At 41.6% G+C, this 21,872-nt stretch overlaps 1 protein-coding gene across 4 annotated transcripts in view; it reads right to left on the reverse strand.

Moving 5' to 3' along the window:
* The window catches only part of ZCCHC7 (zinc finger CCHC-type containing 7), a 237,625-nt gene extending 220,261 nt beyond the window's left edge, over positions 1–17,364 (reverse strand). Inside the window, exons 1-2 of one of the 4 annotated variants that reach the window (XM_010369973.2) lie at positions 17,220–17,364; positions 10,875–11,505 (exon numbers count right to left, since the gene is read on the reverse strand). In XM_010369973.2, coding sequence (XP_010368275.1) covers positions 10,875–11,484 — 610 coding nt within the window. In that variant the 5' untranslated portion in view covers positions 11,485–11,505; positions 17,220–17,364. The other 3 variants (XM_010369975.2, XM_010369977.2, XM_010369976.2) reach the window with 3 other exon arrangements.
* Positions 17,365–21,872: the final 4,508 nt, after the last annotated feature.

Genomic DNA, 21,872 nt, shown 5'->3' on the forward strand with positions numbered 1-21,872 from the left:
AATGAAATAAAATTATGACTAAGAAATCTTCCAACAGTATTCTGAACATACACAAAACATAAATAATTCTTTCTTGTTTAGGCAGAGGTGGCTTCTAAAAAGATATACTATTACAACATTTTATCATATCCAGCCACATATAAACATGAATGGCACATACAGTCAGTCTTAAGTTTCTACTAAGGGCTTCACCTTCTATTTTTAGCTGCATTTAACCTGAACTTCAAGTCCTAACCATTTTTCAAAACTCAAATTCCTTTTCAATTCAGTCTTGTACTGTGCCTATCTACTTTTTAATCTTTTTTAAAAATCTACTACATTCACCTGCAACAATTATGTATTCTGCTGGAGCATCTCACATATTTGTAGAAATGCATTTAACTCTGGTTTTACAGTGAACTTTCCATACTGTCATGCATTTTAGGATTTCTAAAGGCAAAAAGTACACGGCAATTTTTGAATCCCAATACCTTAATGGTACAGTGGCTTGTACATTGTAAGCACCCAGTAAGTAATATTTGGAAAGATTTTAAGATTTCAGAATTAAGTTTAATGTCAGAAACTAGCAGATCATAAAATGTCACCAAATTAAATTTCTTTAAGGATAGCACCATACTAGACACATGTTGTTCAAAAGCAACTTGGGGCCAGGCTCGGTGGCTCATGCCTGTAAGCACAACACTTTGGGAGGCCAAGGTGGGAGCTTGAGCTCAGGAGTTCAAGACAAGTGTAGGCAACATGGTGAGACACTGTCTCTACAAAACAAAACAACACAAAACAAAAAAATCAAGTGGGGCCAGGGACGGTGGCTCATACCTGTAAATCCCAGCACTTTGGGAGGCTGAGGTGGGCAGCTCGCTTGAGCAGAGTTCGAGACCAGCAACATGAGCAACATGGTGAACATGGGCAACATGGTGAAACTCCATCTAACTCCATACAAAAAATTAGCAGGGCATGATGGCCCACATCTGTAGTCTCAGCTACCTGGGAGGTTGAGGTAGGAGGATCACCTCAGCCTGGGAGGTCAAGGCTACAGTGAGCCATGACTGCAATACTATACTCCTGCCTGGACGAGAGCGAGACAGAGAAAGAGAGATTGCGGGTGGGGCAGGGGTGGGGTGGGAGAGAGACACCCTGTCTGGGGAAAAAAAAAAAAAACAAAACCCAACAACAAAAAAGTAGACGCTATAAGCCCATGTTTGCCACAATGATCATGAACCTATCGTGTAACTATGAAGACTTTTATCAAAATATTTTCCTATGACATTAAGCCTACCCAATATCTCATTTTTCTTTATGACTTTAATAAAATAAAATGTATTTTTTACCAATAAAGAAATTAAGTTACCCAAAGTCAAAGCTACCCAGCTGCACAGCTGTCACAGACCCAATAACAACCATTAATTGAGAACCTATGACCATTACACCTCATTCAGAAGTGACCTTTTAAACTGAGAACTGAGAGATAAGTAGATATATGAGACAGGCAAGGTAGAAACTAATCCACCCAGGAAAACAAAAACAAACAAAAAAACACATATGTAAAGACCCAGATGAAATGAAATGATATATAAGAAAACCTAAAATTCAAATAGGTAGCCCACTCTATTCAAATTTTAATTAGATATCCAGTCTTGGTTGAGTGCCTAATAAATGCCAGGAATTCAACAATGGCCTCTAGATGAGTTCTTCATCCTTTGAAATTATATCTAAAACTTCTGTGTGTATAGCTTTGGGAGAAAAAGGGATTTAACACAAAATAGTTAAAACACTTTCTGCCATAAGTGTTGAGGCCATAATTTCACTTCAATTTCAAAAGCCATTTACCTTAATCAAGCAATTATTTCACTTTAAATAATACTATGTAAAGAGCTCTTCTCTATACACAAAGGCAGAATGCAAGTAAATTTACCTAAGGGAAAAAATAAATAAATAAATAAATAAATAAATAAATAAATTTACCTACAATTTTTAGGTATCCTCAATGTGCCAAATGCTGACAAACAAAAGGGGCTGTGTGCCAAATTATACATACTGAAGGAGCTCTGCATTAACACAAATTCTACACCATAACAGTCATAAACCAGGAACTAATATGACTTCTTCAACTCTTAAAAATACCACATTCTTCCTTTTGCAGAAGGCATTCGTTTTTTAAAACCTGAGACAATTGGTTTTTTGCTAAACCTAAATATTTCAAAATTACCAAATGATAAAAAAAATTATAACCAGGAATAAGAACAAAGCATGCTTCTGAAAGTGGAATTAGACTATTATTCATTTAAAATATATTATAAGACTGTAACAAGTGCATTACTCATTAACTAATTTTATTTCAAAAAGTATTTATTACATGCCTAATGTGCCCAGCTCAGATTAGTGAGGAAGATACAAAAATAGTCCATAGTCCTAGAAATAAGAAATACTAAATATCTTTACACAGTACTATGGATTGATCCCCAGGATATACATATGGCTAAGAGAAAAAAATAAGGTTAGAGAAAAGAGTAGATAGTATGCCACTATTTATTAAGAAAGAGGGCCGGGCGTGGTGGCTCATGCCTGTAATCCTAGCACTTTGGGAGGCTGAGGTGGGCAGATCACCTGAGGTCGGGAGTTTGAGACCAGCCTGACTAGCATGGGGAAACCCCCGTCTTTACTAAAAATACAAAAATTAGCCAGGCATGGTGGCGCATGCCTGTAATCCCAGCTACTTGGGAGGCTGAGGCAGGAGAATCGCTCAAACCTGGGAGGCGGAAGTTGTGGTGAGCCGAGATTGCACCATTGCACTCCAGCCTGGGCAACAAGAGCGAAACTCCATCTCAAAAAACAAACAAACAAACACAAACAAACAAACAAACAAAAAAAGAGGGCAAGAGTGTACAAATATATATACATGTAAGGACAAACCAACAATTTTCTCTTAATAATTACTCATAAGGGGAAGGGCAGGAACAGGATGGAGACTGGACAGAAGGTTTGCCTTCTCTGAATAGATTTATCATGTTTTACTGATTTGAATCTGGAAACTTATAAACATTTTACATGATTATAAAAGAAAACTAAACTTTTAAAAGATAATTCTAAAAAATAACGTGTCAAAAGCAAAGTGAAACAAATGAACCTGTATATCATACTGATGACACAACAGAGAGAAAATCTGAATTTAATCAAGCTTCTAGATCTAACTACCAATTCACAGGAAAGACAGAGGACAGTAGAACATGTTAAGCCATACTACAAAATTCAGACCACTGGAAATTCTAGAAGACTAAGAATCTAGGTATTACAGCAAATTATAAGAAATTTAAAAAAGGAAGAGATTAAAGGGAACCTATACATTAAAGGACACTTAAGTTTATCAACCAATTATAGTACCTGGATTGGATTGAATTCAAATAATCTGTAAGAAAAAAAAATCAGGAGCCAGTGTAGGAAATCTAAACACTGGCTGGGTATGTGATGATGAAAGAATTACCAGGAATTTGTTTAGCTATGATAATATGATTAAATACAGATAGATAGATAAATAGATAGACAGACAGACAGACAGATAGAACGTTTCAATTGGGTATGGCGGCTCACACCAGTAATCCCACCACTTTGGGAGGTCAAGGCCGGTGGATCACTTGAGGCCAGGAGTTCAAGACCCGTCTAGCCAACATGGTGAAACCCCAACTCTACTAAAAATACAAAAACTGGCCAGGCATAGTGGCTCACGCCTGTAATTCCAGCACTTTGGGAGGTCGAGGCAGGCAGATCACCTGAGGTCAGGAGTTCAAGACCAGCCTGGCCAACATGGTAAAACCCCATTTCTACTAAAAATACAAAAATTAGCTGGGCGTGGTGGTGCACGCCTGTAATCCCAGCTACTTGGGAGGCTGAAGTGGGAGAATAACTTGAACCTGGGAGGCGGAGGTTGCAGTGAGCCAAGATAACGCCACCACACTCCAGGCTGGGTGACACAGCGAGACTCCATCTCATAAAAAAAATAAAGATTTTAAAATTTTACAAGTTTTAAAAAATAAAAAATAAAAATACAAAAATTAGCCAAGCGTGGTAGCAGGTACCTGCATTAGCAGCTATTCAGGAAGCTGAGGTGGAAGAATTGCTTGAACCCAGGTGGCAGAGGTTGCAGTAAGCCGAGACTGTGCCACTGCAATCCACCATGGGTGACAGAGCAAGACTGTGTCTCAAAAAAAAAAACAAAAAAGAAAATTTTCCAGACCAAAAAAATTGCAACTCTACTTAACATGTACATTTTTCTTCTCATTATTACCCCTTAAATACAATATAACAGTTATTTACATGGTATTTACACTGTATTGGGTATGTTAAGTAATCCAGAGATGACTTAAAGCAAGCTTGTCCAACTCACAGCCACGAAGGCTTTGAATGTGGCCCAACACAAATTCGTAAACTTTCTTAAAATATGAAATTGTTTTGTTAATTTTTTTTTGAGACAGAGTCTCTCTCGCTCTGTCGCCCAGGCTGGAGTGCAGTGGCATGATCTCAGCTCACTGCAACCTCCGCCTCCCAAGTTCACGCCATTCTCCTGCCTCAGCCTCCGAGGCTAGGATTACAGGCGTGCACCACCACACTGGGCTAATTTTTGTATTTTTAGAAGAGACAGGGTTTCACCATGTTGGTCAGGCTGGTTTCGAACTCCTACCCTCGTGATCCGTCCATCTCGGCCTCCGAAAGGGCTGGGATTACAGGTGTGAGCCATCGTGTCCAGCCGGTAATTTTTTTTTTTTTTTTTAGCTCATCAGCTACTGTCAGTATTAGTGTTTTTTATGTGTGGCCCAAGACAATTCTTCTTCCAATGTGGCCCACAGAAGCCAAAAGATCACCCCAGACTTAAAGTATACAAGAGGATGTACACAGGTCATATGTAAATATTCCACAATTTTATATCAGGGACTTGAGCATCCATAGATTTTGGCATCCATGAGAAGTTCTAGAACCAATCCCCCACAGACACTGAGGAACAAATGTGTATACATGCACACACATGTGCACACATGATGTATACACACACACACATATGAATGAAATGATGCCTGATTAGCTTCAAAATAACACAGGGGCACACAGTTATAGACAGGAAAGATTAGTCATAAATTGGTAACTGTTGAAGCTAGTTTATGGGACACTGAAGTCAATTATAACATTTTTGTATATTTTTATATTTCCACAATAAAAAATGTACAAGAAAGAGCTAGCAGTTACTCCTAGAACTAGTAATATCCCTTCCCTAACCAGGAAAATGAGTAGCTATTCTGTCATTATTGCCATATGTCATCATTTTGTTGTCTTACACAACAATCCTTTCCAAACTTGAGATCCCCCTCACAAATTACTAAATATGCTGACTTCCTTGGGTGCATCTTTTCTTCCACCAGGAGATCTGCCTTTCTAATATATGAGAATTACAAGTCACTCATGCTGGGGATAATAAAAAAAAAGTAAAGGGCGGGAACTAAGAAGGAAAACAAACGATACAAGATGCAGTTTTTATAAAGAAGACTTAGGAAAGAGTAAAGGAGTAAAGGAAAAGAGGCTCAGACCTTAGAAATAAACTCCCACATCCCTCAGTAGAGAGAGCTGAAAGTCATATATAATAGGCACTGAAAGTCTATGTTTTGACATGAATTAACTACAGGCAAAACCACCATCATGTATCTATATGTACTGAGGAAGGCTAGACTGTTAAATGTCACGTATATATGGTCTCAATGGAGCCTCAGGAAACTAATCAACAAGCTCAAATCACAAAATCAGAAAAGTGTTGAAGATTTAGGGGAAGAATAGAAAGGAAAAAAATACATGCCTCTGAGTTGTGTATTATCTATCAGTAGAGCAAAACCAATGTGTAAGCCCATTATTATTATTTTTCTTTTCTTTTGAGACAGTCTCACTTTGTCGCCCAGGCTTGAGTGCAGTTGCATGATCTCAGCTCACTGCAACCTCCGCCTCCCAGGTTGAAGCAATTCTCCTTCCTCAGCCTCCCAAGTAGCTGGGATTACAGGCACTCGCCACAATGCCTGGCTAATTTTGCATTTTTAGTACAGACAGGGTTTCACCATGTTGGCCAGGCTGGTCTCGAACTCCTGACCTCAAGTGATCCACCCACCTCAGCCTCCCAAAGGGCTGGGATTACAGGCTTAAGCCACCGTGCCCAGCCTGTATTTTTTTAATATAATAATGTCTCACTGAAATTAAAGTAATAGGGGAGAGTCTGAAGTTTTCACAAATAGAGATAGTGCTGTACTCAAGTTTACTACAAATTTAGTAATAGTAAATGTAAAATATGTATGTATTTATATAGTCTTTCACAGACTTATGAACTATCTCAAATTCACTAATCCTATTTTCTAAATAAAGTTTTAAGTTTCAACCACTTGTATCACCAGAATTTTGAGACTTAACTCCCATAGTTAAGAGATTTCCGGCCGGGCGTGGTGGCTCACCCTTGAAATCCCAACACTTTGGGAGGCCAAGACAGGCCGTCATCTCCTGATCATGAGGTCAGGAGATGGAAACCATCCTGGCTAACACGGTGAAACCCTGTCTCTACTAAAAAAAATACAAAAAATTAGCTGGGAGTGGTGGCGGGCACCTGTAGTCCCAGCTACTTAGGAGGCTGAGGCAGGAGAATGGCGGGAACCCAGGAGGCAGAGCTTGCAGTGAGCAAAGATTGCGCCATTGCATTCCAGCCTGGGTGACAGAGTGACACTCCATCTCAAAAATAAAAAGAGATTTCCAAGCTGTGTTCACACCTGTAGTCCCAGCTACTCTGAAGGCTAAGGTGGGAGGACCACACGAGCCCAGGAGTTCCAGACTACAAGACCTCTCTGCTAAAAAAGAAAAAAGTAAGAAGAGAATTCCGTAAATTACTTGGCTTCTTATATTCTGTCTCTTTAGCGAAACACTATGTCATTCAAGGCTAAAACTTATGTCTTTTATTTGAGACAGAGTCTCACTCCATCGCCCAGGCTGGAGTGCAATGGTGCAATCTCAGTTCACTGCAACTTCCACCTCCCAGGTTCAAGCAATTCTCCTGCCTTAGCCTCCCAAGTAGCTGGGATTACAGGCGCCTGCCACCGCTCCCAGCTAATTTTTTTTATTTTTAGTAGAGATGGGGTTTCGCCATGTTGGCCAGGCTGGTCTCGAACTCCTGACCTCAGGTGATCCACCCGCCTCAGCCTCTGTGTTGGGATTACAGGCCTGAGCCACCGCACTCTGCCTAAAACTTAAGTCTTTTACCACTGTAAGTCACCAGTACTACTTCAGCATTACTTATACCCTACATAGAGATGTTCAATAAATGTTTGATGATTTAGCAATAAATGAGAAAGCAGGTAATATATGTGTCAAGACATTACTCTAAATATTATTATAAGTAGGTTTATGAGAATGGAAAAGACCCACCCTCAAGGAGCCTGTAATCTTTTCTTTTATGTCATACTGCAGTTGTCTATGCCGTAATTCTGGGAGATACTTTGGTTTTTTCTTCAGAGTGAGGTCAAGGAAACAGAACACAAAAAAGTTATGGATGCTGTTTAACAACAGGCATTTCTAAAGTACTTGAGATTTTCTCTACACTTTTTTTTTTTTTTTTTTTTTTTGAGACCGAGTCTCACTCTGTCGCCCAGGCTGGAGTGCAGTGGCCGGATCTCAGCTCACTGCAAGCTCCGCCTCCCAGGTTCACGCCATTCTCCTGCCTCAGCCTCCCGAGTAGCTGGGACCACAGGGGCCCGCCGCCTCACCTGGCTAATTTTTTGTATTTTTAGTAGAGACGGGGTTTCACCGTGCCAGCCAGGATGGTCTCGATCTCCTGACCTCGTGATCCGCCTGTCTCGGCCTCCCAAAGTGCTGGGATTACAGGCTTGAGCCACCGCACCTGGCCATCTACACTTTAACAGAAATGAAAAAAATCTTCTCTCTAAAGATTATACGAACTGATCTACCCCCAGATACTTTTATGAAAGGGGTAGTGATTACAGAGTAACAACACTCTTAAATGGGCATCAGTACTAAATACATTGTTTATTAATTGGAAAGAAATAGGATTACAGCATTAGTAGATCAAGGAAATAAAATAGAGAATATATATGACAGTATTTGTAACAGTTTGTAAGAGTCAAGTGAATTAATTTTCAAAAATGCAGAATTTAATTCTACTTGGCTAAAACAAAAACACAAATCCGAGGTTCTCTCTACTTTCTCATCACTATCATTTACCAAACATAGCACAGTTCGATTTCTTCTCCAAATCCAGCACCTAATTCATGTTTTTCCCAACCTACCCACATTGTGCCATCAACTGCAGCATGTCTGTAGATTCTCTAGTGCAAACAGAAAGCAGCAGGGCATTGTTTCAAAGGAAAGATAATAAACTTTTCTTCAGCTTATCAAGCTTTCTTCTCAGTATGTTAAATGTGAAACAGTAAGATACCCAAACGGAAATACTCAGTAGGTGTACACGGAGAAACTGAAATCAACAAAATGGTTAAGGAGACGACAATTTGATGACCATAAATACAGAAGTGATTAATGAAACTAGGTATGATCTCAGGAAAAAGGTAATTTAGAGAAAGAATAAACTAAATGCTTATTTTGGCCTTCTATAGTGTTACGTCTAACCCAAGATCATTTTGTTTCTGTCATCTTGCTCCAAGCTGACAAGTATTACCGGATAAAGTTATGGAATCCCTCAAAGTGAGTTCATTACAAGTTCATATTTTAATTTTGACTGCACACTACTTCTAAGCAATCCTTTATTCTCTTATTGTTGATTCACTAGAGTGCAATGATTTCCAATTTAACAGCCTTCAGCCTCCTGGGAAACTGTAGAATTCGTTACCTTAATGGGTACCTAGAGCAATGCATTATAAACACTATTTCTCACATATCAATGTTGTGGTTAATAAAATACAAAGTCATCTAACAGTAGTAGCTTCTTTCTAATATGCATTTTCTCAATTGAATACTAAAATCATAACTACAACCATGGGTGGTCCACAAATTGTTTCGAAGTTAAACAGGTTGCCATCTTCAAAATACTGGTAACCACTGCCTGAAAGTATTCCCCACAGCACTTAAACATCCTTTCCACATTCTAAGCTTCCAATTATCCCCCACCCTCTCTTACTTTTGCTTTCATTTTCCCAAGAAAATCAAACACATCCTTATATGTTCTCTCATCTACCTCAATCCATCTGAATTTATTCTTTCTCTTCTACCTTTATAAATATTTGATGATTTAGCAATTACTAGTCTCTCTTCCTTTTTAGGAATAATTCAACAACACATACACCTGATCCTATCTCTAACCTGGCCCCCAACCCAATCCATCAAACAGGTTTAGTCTCTCCTTCTTCTCAAGTTTCTTTCTTTCTACCTAAAAACATTATCAGAGCTCACCTATATGGAAAAAACTTTGTGATTCTGTCCTATGTCCTAACTACTATTCTCTCTTTTCGTTTTGCTGTCAAGTTCTCAGGGTTTGCAAACTACAGTCTGAGCCAGCCATCTGTTTTTGTATATAGGGTATTATTGAGAACAACCACCCCCATTTCTATAGGTATTATTTAAGGCTGCTTTCCCACAAGGGCCAAGTTGAGTAGTTAAGATTATCATGTGGCTTGGAATCCTAAAATATTTTCTATCTGGCTTCTTAAAAAGACATTTGCCGGCCGGGCGCGGTGGCTCAAGCCTGTAATCCCAGCACTTTGGGAGGCCGAGGCGGGTGGATCACGAGGTCAGGAGATCGAGACCCTCCTGGCTAACACGGTGAAACCCCGTCTCTACTAAAAATACAAAAAACTAGCCGGGCGCGGTGGTGGGCGCCTGTAGTCCCAACTACTCGGAGGCTGAGGCGGGAGAATGGCGGGAACCCGGGAAGTGGAGCTTGCAGTGAGCCGAGATCGCGCCACTGCACTCCAGCCTGGGCGACAGAGCAAGACTCCGCTCTCAAAAAAAAAAAAAAAAAAAAAGACATTTGCCAATCCCAGGGGCTCCAAGCACAATTTACATTCAATGTCATCATTTCTGGGGAAGCCATTAAAAATTTGGGGGCAGCAATAAAGTACTATGAGTAAAATTTCAATACCAGTTTTAACAACAGTGTACAGGGTAGATATAAAAGAAGACTACTTTGGAAACTAGTGCAAGAGACTGAGCATTAGCCATAAAGGGAGGGAAATGAAAAGAAGGAACTTCTTGAAGGCACAAGCATTAAGACTAGATGACTACAAGTCACAGAGACAAAACTAACACCAAAATTTTAATCCTTGATGACGTAGCTCTCAAAATTTGCATTCTCTCCTATAATCTGCCCTAGACTTCAGATCTTCATATTTTCCTGTCTTTCTGACTGTGGAGTACCTAAAATCCTAATCCTAACACTAATTCCATATATTCTATGTGCCAGACATTCCCTATGCTTGCCATCTAACTCCTGGGTAAGCAAATCCCATATGAAGAGACAGTCCCAACAGAGTTGGCTGAATGAGTGCACGGGGCTAATGTCAGAGGTGGATGGAGTACTCACCTGTGGTACCAAGCAGGGGGGGGAAGGTAAGATTTCAGGTCCAGAACTGGCTCTAGCCAAACAGGAAGAAGCAGCTATGAATCTGCTTACACCAGAAGCAGAGTGTCTTTGGTATTCTGACATACTCTTTCTGATATTCAGACAGACCACCATTAGAGTAGCCACTGGTAAGAGAGTCACATGAGAAACAAGCCAAAAGACAAGACCAAAAAGTGAGGAATTAAATGGAGCAGACCCTATCGGTCTTTTCTCTAGGAAAAGCGGTCCTCCTTATGAAAGATGATACTACTTTCAAAATGGCCAATATGATACTAACCTTCAGTAACAGAGTTTTCACATCCCACAAGGTTGAGGAGGATATCATCATCTTTATCATCTACTTCACATCCCAGTAGCATCCAGCTTTCCACATTATCGCCTTCTGAAATGGTGCTTTCTTCCTCTTCACTTGAACTGATCTCTATAATCATGACCTCTCGGATTACATCTGATCTCTCTTCATGTTTAGGCTTCTCAATATCACTCTTGCATTTCTTATCAACCAGCTCATTAGACTGAAGGGAAGCAGAAGGACCAAAGGCATTTTCTTGTGCTTGAACTCTAACATTCCTTCCTTTATATCTATAAATACTGTCTTCATCAGACAAAGTGATGACCTCTGACTCATCTGACAGTTGGATGACCTCATTATCTGAAAGGACGATTCGTTTCTTCTGATTTGGTTTACTACTCGAAGATTCCGAATTCCCAGAGTTCTTTTTTTCATGTTCTTCCTCCCTGATGACATCATCAAGATCCTGGGCATAATGAATTTTGCTATAGAGTTGAAATTCCACCTCACTATCAACACTCAGTTCACTAGATGACTCATCTCGATAAAGATCATCTTCGTATGCTTCTATAGTCTCATAGCCACCAAACATCATAGAAAGTCAGTAACCTTGAAGCTGCAAAAGAGAAAGTTGCACACAGAATATATTTTAAAAGTTCAGATCATGAGAGTTTAAGGAACAATATCACCTGTTAGTGACAACTGCTAATATGAAGGCCATCACTATTCTCAGACATATTAAAATACCTTTTTCCCAAGGAATTCTAAGTCCTATTAGGACCCACTCCTTTAAGTCCCACCACTCCCTAACGAGAATTACTACTGACAAATTGAGTTATAGTTATTGATGTAAACACAGTCAACACTCTAAGAAATGCTTTGTTCGGTGATTTCATTGTGCAAACTTAATAGGATGGTTTTCACAAACCTAGATGGCATAGTCAACTACACAACTAGGCTATATGGTATGGTCTATTGCTCCTAGGATACAAACCAGTACAGCATGTTACTGTACCAAATACTATAAATAACTGTAACACAATGCTATTTGTGTATCTAAGCATATAAAAGATTCAGCAAAAACAGTATACAAATCCTATGGGACTACAGTCACACGGTCTGTCTTTAATCAAAATGCTATTATGCAGCACATGATATGTAAGATTTCACAGGTATATTGTAAATGAAAAACAAGTTGAGATCTAGTGCAGGACACAAAACCCTTGCTTTCCAAAATGTTAAAACGGACACAAAACCCTTGCTTTCCAAAATGTTAAAACAAAACTTAAAGTAGCTCTCACTAGCCTATCCATTCTTCATCTTTTCCTTGGTTCTGGTTCTACAGCTCATATTTTCAAGCATACACAGGAATATTACTTCGATTATGACTAAAATCCCTAACAGGAAACAATTTTGTTTACTGTTTCGGTGTAAATGTATATTTCTTAATTAACAAATTAATCTCATAGCCCTCTGATTGTTGGCCAAAAGAATAAATAAAAATGCCTAAGCTGGCAGTGGCTCATGCCTGTAATCCCAACACTTTGGGAGGCCAAGGAAGGAGGATCACATTGAGGTCAGAAGTTTGAGAACAGCCTAGGCAACACAGTAAGACTCCTTCTCCATAAAAATTAAAACTAAAAACTTAGCCAGGCGTGGCAGTGCAAACCTGTAGTCCCAGCTACTCAGGAGGTTGAGGTGGGAGAACCGCCTGAGCTCAGGAGTTCAAAGTTACAGTGAGCTATGGTCACGCCATTGTACTCCAGCCTAGGTGACAAAGCTAGAACCCAACTCAAAAATAAAACAAGCGTGGGCCAGTGCAGTGGCTCACGCCTGTAATCCCAAGACTTTGGGAGGCCAAGGCAGGTGGATCACTTGAGGTCAGGAATTCGAGACCAGCCTAGCCAACATGGTGAAACCACATCTCTGCTAAAAATACAGAAATTAGCTGGGTGTGGTGGTGTGCGCCTATAATCCCAGCTACTCAGGAGGCGGACGCACAAGAATAGCTTGAACCTGGAAGGCACAGGCTGCAGTGAGTCGAGATCATGCCACTGCACTTCACCCTGGGCAACAGAGCCAGACTCTGTCTAAAAACTCTGTACTAGTTACAAAATGTATATTTTTATAATGTATATTTATAACGTATAAATACAAACTTAATAATGACCCAATATTGAGACAAAACTCCCAACTTTGGGAATAAATGCGTAAAGTGAAACACTTTACTTTCTACTGTGAGCATATTAAATTCTCCTCAGACTTCATCTTTTAAACTCGGCTCAAAATCACCTGCAACCAGGCTAAATTAAGAGCCCCTTTTATGGGCGTCCATAAGCACTTTACATGTCAAAACACTCATCACATTTCTAATTACTTATTCAACATAAATTTCCAAGGAACACAGATTACAAACCCCAGGAGGGCAGGAACTATATGCACTCTGCTAAACAATGAATCACCAAAGCCAAGCAGGGTAACTGGTATTTTCGGGGTCAGCTACAAACGTTTGTTGAATTCATATATGAATAAATGAACTACACCATTGGGCATTTGTTCTTCAGCCCTGATAAATCTCGTATGTGCTTAAAATACAAAAATTATGAGATGAATTTCTCTGTTGTCTTTCAACTACTCCAAAGTCTTAAATTCTAGCATCAGCAACCAAAACTCTATACAGTAGATGCTTCTATTAGGTAACGATGGACTACTGATTAAAATGAGAGCCCTGGAAAAATAAGTGTGTGTCCAAAATCAGGGACAGCCTAGAGAGCAATAATGATGCCAATTTATTATTTCTTCCACTAACAGCTATACACATAAAATTTAAAATAGTTGTTTTCTTAATGTCCCAAATTTCTGCCCCAAAATACCAGGGTGTTGTGATGGTAGTTCTGGTAATAGAACCACCTTAATCCCAAAAACCAAATGGACAAGAGCCAAAAAGGCACTACATTCCTACTGGAGTTGTTTGTTTTCCAGAAATAAATAAACCCACCTGTAATGCTTTTCTTCTACAGGGTGTCACATGCCTGTGCCCTTGTTGTACTGTCCTTCAGGTGGCTATGCTGTTATAATCACACAAATTGAATGTGGCTGTCTGAATAATGCTCATAGCATTTATCAGTTTATATTGAATTGTTAGCCTCAGAGGAATTCAAATAAAAGATGAATCCTTTCCTTTTTATTTAATAGGTAAATTAATTCTAAAATAAGTCAAAGGAATTATGCTTCTTTCAAAATCCTCACTGGATCCATCCTGAGGATCCAGTGTGGACTTAAGATAAAACATAATTCCAGTGCAGCACAGAAAAAATTAAAAAGCTAAATTACAGTCACAAATGTGTACTACTCTTGGAGCCATCCCAAAGGAAAGGGATTAAGAATAGAGCCATAGGCACACCTGTGAATGTATGCCAAAAATAAACTACAGAAACATAATAAAAACTGAATTCCTTGGGTCGAAGGATTTATCTCTTTCCCTGAAATGCAGAAAAATGAGTCTAACAATTTAGCCCCTATGGCCTATAAGAGGATTCTGTACCGTCTGTACTTGAAAAATTGTGCTGGGCATAACGTGCTCTCTTATTTAGGTAGCTTATGTATGCCAGGGTTAAGGTCTGCCTGAGGCTGTTTTGGTTTATGTTACTGCTTTAATTACGTTCAAATGAATTTAATTTACCCTTTTAAAAAGTGTCTCAGAGGACAATGTATGTTTTTTACATACACTCACACACCCTCTTGACTCAGAAGGCTTTCTCAGCTTTTTGACCCCTGTACGTGACTCCCAAGTATACTAACTAGATAACAAATCAGATTGTCTCATACAGACTCCTCAATCTTCCCATCAGGAATCTGAAGTACAAAGAGATAGGAGGCCTAATTCAAGGTTATGCAGCTGGTTAAGAACACAGTTAGAAGTGATTCACATTTCTGTGATTCTCAGCCAATTGTTCACTACAATTTTTAAATAATTTTTTTTTCCCCTCAAGACGGAGTCCTGTTCTGTTCCCCAGGCAGGAAGGCAGTGGCACAATCTTGGCTCACTGCAACCTCCTCCTGGGTTCAAGAAATTCTCCTGCCTCTACCTCCCAAGTAGCTGGGATTACAGGCACATGCCACTACGCCTGGGTAATTTTTGTATTCTTAGTAGAGACGGGTTTCACCATGTTGGCCAGGCGGGTCTCAAACTCCTGACCTCGTGATCCCCCCCTCTCCCCCACCCCGGCCTCCCAAAGTGCCTGGATTACAGGCGTGAGCCACCGCACATGGCCCAAAATAAAATTTTCAAATAAGTTAACTTCAAATTAAGACTTTTTGGGGAAAAAAAAAACCTTCCTTCATTGCAATATTTGCATTGGTTCTAACACCTAAATTTACCTCACAACTATCCATTTTAAGTCCCAGCAGAATTTAAAAACTAAATGAGACATTTTAGGTAGAAGGAAAACACACATTTGTCCAGTTTGCCACTCAAGAATCTCCCAAGTTGGTACTCAAAGACGATCAATCCCATGACCAGAAAAGATGTTTCCTATATAAGATCCTAAAATATCATGGAAATGAAACTTACCTAAGAATTAAAATACCTTAACAAATATAAAACAGTCATAGAATAACTGCAAAGGCTATTACCATTCAAAAGAGGGAGCAGTATTCATTGACTGGTTTTAAACTAGACAACTTAAGGCTTATTTAAGCTTTCAGCATTTACTTAATGCAGTCTTTAATCAATCCTTCCGCTCTCACAGTCTACCTACTGGTCATTCTGATCTTTTGCTCTTATTTACTTCCAAAGCACCTTTAGCCTCCCTAGATCTAGTTCCTTCTTGATGACAGAGGCATCCATCTCGGGTCGATTTAAATCAAATCCACAGCCTCATTTTCAGTCCAATTTTCATTGGAATGTGATGAATACACTTTACTTTCAACGTAAAATTCCTTTCTTACTATTAGTGAGCTGCCCCGACAGGACAGTTGAAACACAATTGACTAACCGGTTAAAATGTCTGTCCATTTTTCAAAGGCGACGGCCACTCTGAATCAAATTTGATTGGGGTGGAGAATCCAAATGTGTGAAACAAAGGTCACAAAAGACAGAGCACAGTATTTCGGGAGGAAAAAAATAAGCTAAATTGAGTCACATAAGTCCCAGCTCTTCTTGGGATATAGACATGATTTTTATGAGAATTAATCCTATCCGGAAACATTTCCTTCATCTTTCCCTTAGCCCTTTTCCTTCGGTCATGCAGTCTCTTATCCTGATACCTAACATATTAATATAATCCTCACTTGCGATCCTTCCTGAGTTTATTCCCCATCCTCAGATTCCCTTGAAAGCAGCAATGCTAAACTGTCTCCAAAGCATAATACTTTCCTAAATACACACACAATCCATTTAAAAGTCTTTGTATGTGACAGCCTAACTATTCAAAACACGAAGTCACTTCTCTAACGGTCCTAGATAAAATTTTAAAAAGAAAAAGAAAACCATAAAGTCAAGAGCTTCTGACGGGACCTGAAAAGTCATCAAACTGAACGCTCTCGTTTTATAGTTGGAGAAACGGGCTCAGATAAACTTACTGAGCGAAAAAGGCCCTAATGGAGCCCCTAATTCAACAGTGTAATCGGAAATAATCTTAAATTCAGCCTCAATAAGAGCTTTCTGGAGTCGCCAGCGAGTTCGTGGGGGAGCCACGGCTAGAACACAGGCCTCCTGATTCCCAGCCACAGCTTTTCCACCGAACCGGCAGCTCTCCCCAAAAGTTGAAGGCAACTGTCCGCTCACAGGATGGGAGGGATAAAGGGCGCCTTAGTAAACACAGTCCAAGTCTACTTGTTTTACATGAGAAAAGGGACACAGCTCCCGAAATCTTGGAGTCCACGGCTGCAGCTGCTGCTTCTGACAGCAGAGGCCGGAGGTGGCCCGGGACTACTCGGTCCTCAAAGACTGGACTCCCTCTCGGCGCGCCGGGACCTCCGCGCTTCACTGACTGGCTTCCCTACAAGACTGGGGGTCTTGCGGAGAGATAAAAAGGGCAGACACGCCACCCCCACCGAGGCCCTGGACGCCCAGCCGCTCCAGAATCACGGCCTTAGCCCTTGGAGGGCCAGGGAGACGCGGACCTCCGAGTCCAGCAGCCCGGCCGCGTGAGGCGGCGCGCAGCTGAGGGTCCAGGAGCTGCGCCCGGCCACGAGTGAGGGACGGACGGGAGACGTCGAGGCCGGCGAGGGGGCACGCGCTAGTTCCACAGCCCGGCGGGCGAGACGGAGGATAGGTAGGGGTCCCGGGCCGCGGGCTGCTGGGGGGTCCGTCACACACATACTCACTGCCGCGGCTGCGAACAGGAAGCACCAACCGGGAACCAAACGCGTAGAGGGACGGGGAGGGGCGAGGACAAATGAGGTAAGGAGGCCGCGTCCGCGCAGACCAGGAGGGAAGGCACTTCCGGGGACAACACCGCTCTAGTCGTCGCCTTTCCGTCCCCGCCCACCCTCCGGGCCTGATGTGCGCATGCATAGTGAGTGCGAACGCTTTCTCTGCCCCGCCCATAATTATTAGGCTTGCCTTCCTTGCTTTGCCCCTTCCCCTTCCCATATTCTCTTGAAGCTACCTAGGCTGCATCTATTATTTGAATGACTCGTACGAAGGAGATGCTATTTACGGACAAAAGCCGGGGAGTTCGTGCCCGCTACCCCCGCAAGGAAAACTACAACTCCCATGAGGACACGGGCGAGATTGAGGTTGGGCTCCGCCTCCTTCTCCCTGTCGCTCGGTGGACGCCTTCCCAGTGCCACGTGGCGTGGAAGCCTAGCTTATCGCGTGCATGACGAGGGCCGGCGTGGCTGGCTGCTTGCCCCGCAGACCTGGGCAGCGGGAAACGCCTACTTGAGAGCGCATGGCTTCAAACTTCTCCCTTGCGCTCATGATCTTAGGCTGATCGCTTTTACCTTTAGGCTGAACACAGCGCCTCCAACTCTCTGGAATTCTAGGCAACAGATTTAACACTTTGTGAATCCTGAAGAGCTTCACTCCTAAATATTGGAGTTAATGGTGATCCTTTGGAAGTCTCTGAAGGTGGCAAGATTGTGATGGAAGCCTCTGGCTTCATGTGCCCTTCTCATACCTTATTTTAATACAAGGTAAATCCATATGTAGAACTTTAGAAGTAACGGTCGACCTAAAGGAAAAACTGAGGCAAAGTTAATATAAGGGGAGAATTTATTTGGGCCAAGTTTGATGAGTGAAACCTAGGATCATCAATTCAAGTTGCCCTCAGTATGTCATCCGATAAGCAGCAGTTTCCAGTGAGTTCTTTGTCTTGTGAAGCTCGAGGCTTGAAGGTATAGATCCTCCCACCTCTGTCTCCCAAAGCACTGGGATTACAGGCGTGAGCCATTACACTTCCTTGTAGCGGCTACGAGTGAAGTTTTCTTTCTTTCTTTTTTTTTTTTTTTTTTGAGACGGAGTATCGCGGTTGTTGCCCAGGCTGGAGTGCAATGGCACGGTCTCAGCTCACTGCAACGTCCACCTCCCGGATTTAAGCCATTCTCCTGCCCCAGCCTCCTAAGTAGCTGGGATTACAGGCCCCTGCCACCACGCCCAGCTAATTTCTGTATTTTTTAGTAGAGACGGGGTTTCAACATGTTGGCCAGGCTGGTCTCAAACTGCTGACTTCAGGTGATGCGCCCGCCTCGACCTCCCAAAGTGCTGGGATTAGAGGCATGAGCCACCGCGCCCGGCCAAAGGTGAATTTTTAAAGGAAAAAAGAAGAGGTTTTTGCTAAACTGTATACCAAGAATTTACACTAAAATAACATAAGCTATCCATTGGCTACACATTGTTCTTTCTATCACAAATTCTAGGAACACGAAGATAAAGGGTGATGCATGTACAGGGAAGAAAAGAAAAAAATGCCTTCAAACAATTGCCACACACACACACCCCACCCCCATCCCCCCTCACCACCACCTGCATGGGATGGTGCTAACTGAAGTCTCATACTCAGGTCTGTCTGGGTCTGATAAATTTTGAACGCCTGCCTGGCTGATGGGGTAGCTGTCACCTTTTTGGGAGCCCAAAGTGAAAGGATCGCTAAAGGCAGAGAATTCAAAACCAGCCGGGGCAATATAGCATGAGGCTGTCTCTACAAAAAATTTAAAAAATTAACTGGGCGGCTGGGTGCGGTGGCTCACACCTGTAATCCCAGCACTTTGGGAGGCCGAGGCGGGTGGATCACCTAAGGTCAGGAGTTCGAGACCAGCCTGACCAACATGGCAAGAAACCCCGTCTCTAGTAAAAATACAAAATTAGCCGGGCGTGATGGCGCATGCCTGTAATCCTAGCCACTCGTGAGGTTAAGACAGGAGAATCGCTTGAACCCGGGAGGCGGAGGTTGCAGTGAGCCGAGAATGCGCCATTGCACTCCACCTTGGGCAGCAAGAAACTCCGTCTCAAAAAAAAAAAAAAAATTAACCGGGCGTGGTCGCCCACGCCTGCAGTCCCAGCTGTACCTGGCTGAGGTTTGAGTTGTGGAGGTCGAGGCTGCAGTGAGCCGAAATCGCACTACTGCACTCCAGAATGAGACCGTCTGAACAAAAATGTTTCAAGCTCAAGGACGGTGCCTCATGGCTGTAATCCCATCACTTTGGGAGGCTGAGGCAGGTGGATCGCTTGAGCTCAGGAGTTGGAGACCAGCCTGGGCAGCATAAGGAGACCCCATCTATATTTAAAATAAGATCCTTTTTAATTAAAAAATTATATAAAAATAATTTTAAAAGAACTTTTTATAAAAATAAATAAGAAATTTTAAATAGTAAAAATTAGCCAGGTGTGGTGGCACACAATTGTATTCCTAGCTACTAAGGAGGCCAAGGTAAGAAGATTGCTTGAGCCTGAATGTTCAAGGTCATAGTGAGCTGCGATCACACCACTGCACTCCAGCCTGGATGAGAGATCCCATATCTTTAATTAAAAAAGAAAAATATTTTTGCTTACCTTTAACGTAACTTAGACTGCTCTGAAATATTTTTCTCCTCTCATAATGAAACACTGCCAATTAACTGGCCTATTTCAATTCTCCTCAAGACAAGTGTGATTTTGTTTTGACCAACGTTTACTGAACATCTATCTGTTAAAAGACGGTGTTAGAAAGTGCAGAAAAGTTGTAAATTTTTAAGTCACTGATCTCATAGAGATAGGAGTCTAGCTAGGAAAACAGTTATAGTCTAGGAGTTTGGCCAGAAAAGAATTAGAACATTTAATTAACATTATAGGGTAAGTGCTGGGAAGGAGAAGGACAAGGTACTATGAAAAGGTAAAATTGGAGAACCACTTTCCAGAAAAGTAAACAGGCATAGAAGCACATCACAGATTACTCATTGTTTGTTTTGGTAATATGTATTATGTAAAATAAATGTCACCTTTTTAAAAATTTAAAAATATATTGCCAGGATTACTCCTATACATCTATTATAATATTTTAAATTTCGACAACACTTTGTGGATTTTTTTTTTGCGACGAAGTCTCGCTCTGTCACCCAGGCTGGAGTGCAGTGGCAGGATCTCGGCTCACTGCAAGCTCCACCTCCCAGGTTCACGCCATTCTCCTGCCTCAGCCTCCTGAGTAGCTGGGACTACAGGTGCCCGCCACAAATGCCCGGGTTATTTTTTGTATTTTTAGTAGAGACAGGGTTTCACCATGTTAGCCAGGATGGTCTTGATCTCCTAACCTCGTGATCCGCCTGCCTCAGCCTCCCAAGGTGCTGGGATTACAGGCGTGAGCCACCGTGCCCGGCCTAGACCAACATTTATTTGAGAAGGGAAGCACCTGTTCTTCCCACAGCAGTGGCAGTAGTACATCAACAGTGCACAGCTGAATTGGGACAGGGGCCAGGACAAAGCAGAAATCTGCTGCAGAGATCAGGAAAGGTAAAGGATATTCTGTAGCAGGATCTGGGCAAGCGGCACTCATCCATATCCTTTGCATTGCAAACAGAGGAGCTACCTCCTTCCTTTTTATTTTCCAGTTTATTAATGGCTCCTAGAACCTCTGAGAACTAACTGATTTTGACCTCTTAACAGCTGCCTTTCAACTACCATTCATTCACTGCAAGCCTACTGTGTAAATGGGCCCTTGCTAACCACTTCAGATATATTGTCTCTTGTCCAGCTTCAAGTGACTCTCTAAGGGAGGGATTAGCCCCACCTCACTAGTATGGAAATGGAGACTTTGAATGATCAAGTGACTTGCTCTGAATTATACAGCTGGGAAGTGGTGAAGCTGGAATTCAACTCAAGTTATGTCTAGATCTAAAACTCATGCTCTTTTCTATGCTCAAAGCTGCATTTCAAAACTGAACTTTAGCATGGAGTCTATGATGACTGGCTCATGTCTTTCCACCCAGCACCTAGGCCAAGGCCAAGCACAGAGAGGGCTCACAGTGGACACTTGGAATAAGTAGATTCTGTATGGAATGGTTGGTAAATGAAGGCCTGGGCACGGTGTGAACAGTGTTGTGGGACAGCAGAGGAGGGGGTGGTGGCTGATTAGGGGAAATGGAGAAGCCTCTGCAGAGGAACAGAGTTGAGTGAGGCCTGGAGAAATAAGTAGTCAGAAAAAGACCGACAATTCAGCATTCTCACAGCAAAGACCACTAACAGGCAATTCACAGAACAGGAAACTCAAAGGCCATGAATAGGTGCTCCACATCACCAACAGTCAGAAAAACACAAATTATCTCATGCACAGTAGATGAGAATACAAACTGGAAAAGTGTGTTAGGAGAGCTATTTGATAGCATCTATCACAATCATAAATGAGGTATGTTCTTAAATTTATGTACAAACATTGTGATAGAAAAAAATGGAAACAAATATTCATTAGTAGGGAACGACCTAAACAAGGACATACTTATACTATTTTTTTTAAAAATGCCACTTTTGGCCTGGCACAGTGGCTCACACCTATAATACTAGCACTT

The sequence above is a fragment of the Rhinopithecus roxellana genome, chromosome 16 (assembly GCF_007565055.1).
Source record: "Rhinopithecus roxellana isolate Shanxi Qingling chromosome 16, ASM756505v1, whole genome shotgun sequence".
NCBI lineage: Eukaryota > Metazoa > Chordata > Mammalia > Primates > Cercopithecidae > Rhinopithecus > Rhinopithecus roxellana.